General features: G+C 39.3%; 1 protein-coding gene across 1 annotated transcript in view; it reads right to left on the bottom strand.

The window, feature by feature from the left end:
* Nucleotides 1–426: 426 nt before the first annotated feature.
* LOC140234515 (autophagy-related protein 2 homolog B-like) overlaps nt 427–6,053 on the bottom strand; it is a 75,466-nt gene continuing 69,839 nt past the window's right edge. The window contains exons 42-44 of the mRNA XM_072314560.1: nt 5,504–5,658; nt 4,414–4,566; nt 427–3,427 (exon numbers count right to left, since the gene is read on the bottom strand). Of these exons, the coding sequence (XP_072170661.1) occupies nt 3,197–3,427; nt 4,414–4,566; nt 5,504–5,658 (539 nt within the window). The 3' untranslated portion in view covers nt 427–3,196. The remainder of the gene's footprint in view (nt 3,428–4,413; nt 4,567–5,503; nt 5,659–6,053) is intronic.

The following is a 6,053-nucleotide window of genomic DNA, read 5'->3' as shown; positions in this document are numbered from 1 at the left end:
CATCATATTTGACAGAGAGACTAGTTCCAGGAATTCTTAATATACGAGAGGTGTTCTTAATTTCTTAATTAAGTATTCCTGTACCTAATATGAAGCAGATCATCACAAAGCTATTCTTTATGCACTTCAGATAATACTGGGCAAGGTAGCTGGTGTTCTAAATTGGCTTACCACACACACATGTTGTGTAAAACTGCACTAGGAGCTTTCCAGTTGACTACTGCTTGTGCAAAAAAAAAAAAATAAATAAAAAATAAAAGTGGCCTAAGCACAAATTGATCCCGTAAGTTGTTCTCTAGCTGCAATTGGTCACTCTCAAACTATACACCAGCAAATTCCATTTCCATGTCAATCAGGCTATGAACCAGATTAAGTAAAGTAGAAGAAAAAAAGAAAAATAACTGGTTGATTTTTTTATTTTTTATTTTTACAAGACATGTGGCACATGACTGAAGGCACAGCACAAATGAGGAAGCACGCAATGTGATGGTAAGCCCGTGCACAAATTATGAGTGGTTATTTCAGCAGTTCTCAATGCAACAACCCAAAAAACAGGCAGATGGTTATAATATACGATGGGTTTATAGAGGGTTACACCACCGAAAGGATCTTTAAGAAGTAATGAATGTATGTACCTGTATGTATTATGGAGATGAGGATTGTGCATTTTGCTAAGACCACTGATACTTTGCACACAGCCTAAATTTGCTGCAAGAGAGCTGGGCAGAACATTTTCTGTGACAGTATACTTGTGGGGACACTGAAAAATAATCATGCAAATGATTAGCAGCAAACGGTAGACAAAAAGCAGGGGAAACAGCGAGCTTGATATAATCTTCTACGTGCTTCTTCAGATATTTGAAAAACTGACATATTCAATGCAATCATTGACGACAATGGCATTACCCTAGCACACTACCTTAGCAGCATAGTGGGTAAACAAGCTTTCCTGTCATCCTACATCAGACTAGCATTGTTGGTGAATTTGGCTTTTGTGTGTCATTGGCTTTGTTGTTGTTGTTGTTGTTTTTTCTTGGGGGGGGGGGGGGTACTTACATGACATGATAGAGAGTATGAATGTTGATTAAGTATGCTGTTTTAATAAAAAAAAAACCAGCTACAAGTTGCATATTCCAATGCTACCAACTCTCTGTTCACTGTGATGGATTGACTACGGTGTAAACAGTACATACATTGTAGATAGAGACGACAAGACTCAAGTCTGTAAGAAACCCTCACTCTTCCCTTTGACAAGCCACTTTGCCGAGTTCAAACAGCCCAACATACTGCCTGTCTTCTCAATGCAAAAACATATAAAGAAAGAAGTGCAACATATGAATCAGAGGACAGCTTAAAAATGACAGCATTAATATTATTCCCAACACCATTGCATATATATATATATTTAAAGCTCACTTTTAATTTTACTAATGAATATCTTTCATTCCACCACTTTCAATCTTTTCTCACACAACATGTAGAATACACATTTCCAAGAGAAAGACAACAATGTTAATACAGTCTCCAACCTGACGGTGTGAAAGTCAATATCCTTCCTCTTCCATCTACTCCTTTGGTACTTTACCTTTTGATATACAATATTAATATAATAGAGACTGGCTTTGAGGGGGAAACCATATTTCTTGCCTGAAGTAGAATCGTATTGCCTGAGTCAAAGACGAGGGCAAAATGATTCTAGTAAGGGCGATTAATGTCGTATCCATCAAAAGTAGCCAGCCAATATTATCATTATTAACAAAATCAGACATCTAGAGCAAACTTTGATGATCAATGTAATTACATCCTAAATGGAATTAAATGGGGGAAAAGCAAATATAATATAGGGCAATTTCCAAGCATTTCTTGCTTGCATAAAAGCATTCACGTAACAGACAAGACAAATTATTCCCATTTATTGCCCGCTATTCTACATGCAACATCCCACTGACTTTTGGCAGTGGGCAATACACAATTTTTCCCCCCACAATTTGGTGTGCTTGTCAAAGTGGGGCAATAAAATGTGAAAATTGAATAGCTCAAATATCTGATGTGGTTAATAATGGTATATAAAATCAGCTGTCACTTTCCTTGCACTTTGTCATGCAAGTTATGTCTTGTAACCTGCCCACATGCACTGTGTTAAATGAACTGAAACTTCCAAAGTCACATTAATGCATGACATAGGCTTGCGCTATTCACAACAGTAAAAATTTTGTTTAGTAATAGTGCTCTTGTCAAGCGATCACAGTCTACATAATTGGTTCTCTAAGGTTTTTTTTAAATCACAACATTGTAATGCCCCATCTACCTTGGGGTCAAATACTCTCTTGTTCATTGACTGGTAAGCGTTTTATTTTCACAATTGGAGTAAAATGACAAACCTGTATTTTTTTTTTCTCTTTCTCTCTCTTGAATATGCCATCAATATTTATTCAAACATATATAGCAACATCGGGTGTCATTCACACTGTAATATGATATTACTAAGAGCTTGAGGTACACACAAATTATGTACACCATCCAAATCTGGTAATATAATTGCAATCTATGGATGAGAGCACATGGCAAATACTACTTAACATTTACTTTTCCATTTAATCTGAACAGATTGGAGACAATGATTTGAGTGTAGTGACTGTACAGTGTATGCTGACCCTGGTAGTAAATGAGGCTGTTTAAGTTAGTCTAACATATAGACATGTAACCCTGCAGCCAGTAATGTCCCTGTTACAGGAACTATACTGCTGACAGTAGACTAAGTTTCTGCACATTAAAGCACTACACTGAGATTACACTGCTTATCTTTAGATATTTGGCAATGCTACAGCTAGGGGACATCACACACAGTATGTACGCTTGTAAAAAGTGCTCTAGGGCAACAAACATGAGTTGCAAAGTGAATGTTCACATTATGCGTGGTGATGGATTAGACTGTTACACAGTGTGACTGATAAGGAGAGTGAAAAGCTTGTCTTTGTCCTGCCTTGCATCAGTGCGCAGCCAGAACACACACTCCCATCAAACATCCTCACTGTCTCCATGGAGATGATTGCACTACGTTGGCACCTTAATCTATTAAAATTCTCATCAGTCGCCAATACTTCTCACAAAGGTTAAACTTCTACCACTCTCTTGCTTCACTAAACACGAGAATTCGACCAAGAATCTCCCGCTGTCATCTGACGGGGACCGGTCTTCATTTGGCATGTGAGCGCCACTTCTCTGCATCCTCCTTCCTGGCGTCGGGCAGCATCTGGTTTCGGACCCCGCCCAGGACGCTGGAGGTGGCCTCCGTGGCCAGGATGAGGGGCCGGATGACGGAGGGTGGGATCTGGCGGAGGATGCCCCCCACTGCGCCTGACACTCCCTTGTGTTCGTGTTCCTCCATAGCCGTCTGCATGATGGCCGTTGCCGTGTCACCCAGACCCTGCACATATGGAATGTAGGAATATCATCTCGCATGAAGTTGGTAGACAAAATTACTGTAAAAATTCGGCATTTTAATCCAGTCATTTCAAAACTCAACCAAGTAGGATGAATTTCGTGTGTTTTTAATTCCACAGAATCAAAAATATACCGGTAAAGTAGTATCACATATAACAAGCAAGGAATTCACATACATGTACTTTTATTTTATGCTGGTGTCATATGGTACGAAATGCACAAAAACTTTCACTTTTATAGTACAGTTTTGTATATAAAAAAAAGAAAAATAAGCCACAAATGTCAGGTACAATTTCTTGTTAAACTTTGATCAACTGAAATTACAGATGTCACTGGAAAAAAAACACTACACACTCACTGTGTCATCCACTGATGGACATAAAGTAATACTAAAGCAAGACACATAAATTAGAGGTTAATATATGTGAGTTTGGTAGATGCAGTCAAGAAATATATGCCAGTAGGATACTCTCATTTATGAAAACCTTTCTAATATGATAAACACGATTCATCTCCACCATAACTTGGCCATCCAAATTTTGATAAACAAATGAAAGAATCATTTCTGTCACTTTACAATATTGTGTTTTGTTATGTGTATGAATTTCATGCTGTTTGTTTGCCTGGAATTTTTCTTCTTTTTCCTTTTCTTTTTCTTTTTAATCTAATGGGGGTGGTGGTAGGTAGAGTGGGGATGGTCCTGACTTTTTCACTTACATATCTTTTTCATCCAAAATGACTTCCATTTGAGGGAAAGGAAACCTCATTAGTTAGTAATTCTTGGCATCTTGATTTAAAAATTGTCAACCTGAGCTTCTCAATCCTCTCCATAAAGAAAAATACAATATCTACTGATGCAACCTCTCAGAAATGACTTGCATAAGACATCAATGTGCCTCTGTACAGTAAATAGTCTTCCCTGTGGGCAGTATACATGTCATCAGGGAAAGCAGTGTGAAACCAGCTCACCTCTCTGACCACGTTGATGGCATTGGCCATTCCCTCCCGGAGGTCAGCTGGCTGGCGGGCCAGTCTCTGCTGACCAAAGGGGCCGTATGTGATGGCCCGATTGGACACACTGGGCCCTGGAGATACAACGTCATAGGCCGTCTCAGCTGCAACCTGAAATAGCGCCATTGAAAGTGCACATGTTAGACGCCAACAACTACGATCATATTTCTCCTTGGGGAGTGCTAACAGCTTTCTCTTGTTTACTAATTTGTGTGTAAGTGTGTGTGTGCGTGTGGTGAAAGCATTCAGTAGACCATGAGCTCTGCATCAAATATCCTTTAATGAAGCGAGAGGTTGTTTGTTTGTTTTTTTCCACTGGCCCAACGTTATACTGAACTGATACTCTCTTTCTTGTCAATAATGGTAAATGTCTCAAATTTAAATCCAACTGAAGCAAAAGTCCAAGATACTAATGGAACATGCCCTCATTAACTCTTTCTGTGCTACGTTCGAACGTCCGATTAAGTTTGCATAATTAGCTCAAACGCACAAACCCGCCCAAACCGATCGATAAAGCACTAAATTCCAAAGTACAATGAAAGCGTTTCTCGCAATTCCAGTCCTCTCACAGGTATCTCACATTTTATGTGGTGATTGACTATCAATCCCTGTTCCCTACTGGATCTGCCAGTAAATTCTCAGTTTCTGTCACTGTTTTGTGTGCAAAAGTCATGTCTCTACAATAATATGGCTACTGGTCATTTGAAAGGAAAACAATAATAGATTTGTCATACAAATTACATCAAAGCAGAGCTTAGCATTTTCTCTACAACTTTGCTCACAACACGTCGAGGGTAACAAAAATCTGTAAAGGTTGCATTGATTTGAAAAACAGAATGTTTTCCCAAAGCATGCCTATGTTGCTGTCTCAGAATAATGTGGCACACAGGGGGTTTACACCGTGGCACATGAAGAGTAAAGTACATTTCTTGAATATGAAATATTCTTTCACATGCATATGCATAAAAGATGTGGATCTAAAGCCTTATTACTAATTTTCTGCCCTTTCTACCCCCTCCCTACCCCCTACCAAATTCTGTAAAATTACCTGAAGAAGTTTCACAAATCTGTTAGTGAGCTCCACCACAGCCATCGCTGTTGAAGTGCCAAAGGAGTTGGCTCCCCGCTGGATACCACGCACTATCCTACCATCACGCTTGTACTGCTCTACTGGTAACCTCAGCAGGTCAAACATTCCCTGAACTGAAGTTGTGACAGAGACAGATAGGAACAGTACATGATAAGATGCAGTAAACACTGAGACACCAAACCAGCAATTTTGCAACCAGAAATTCACTGCTAGAACATACTATATAACACCTAAATAGATCCTTGTCATTTGATTGGTTGTTTGACAATGATCATTCGTCCCACTTCACTCTTCTTGTCATCATCCGTGCAATTGTGGTTCCATTTACCGTGCAATTTTGGATCCATACGATATGTTCCACTGCACGCACGCCGAGAGCCTGGCACGCTACGCATGTAAAATGGTTGCGTTTGCAGTGTGTGTATGCAACAGCACGCTAGCGTAAGTGCTCAGTGAGCACTCTCTCGATCTCAGATTTTCTTGTTTCTAAATCAATAAAACATCAAAT

Source organism: Diadema setosum, chromosome 1 (assembly GCF_964275005.1).
Source record: "Diadema setosum chromosome 1, eeDiaSeto1, whole genome shotgun sequence".
Taxonomy (NCBI): Eukaryota; Metazoa; Echinodermata; class Echinoidea; order Diadematoida; family Diadematidae; genus Diadema; species Diadema setosum.
Note: the sequence above shows the minus strand (reverse complement) of the source record. Positions and strands in the feature narration are given on the sequence as shown.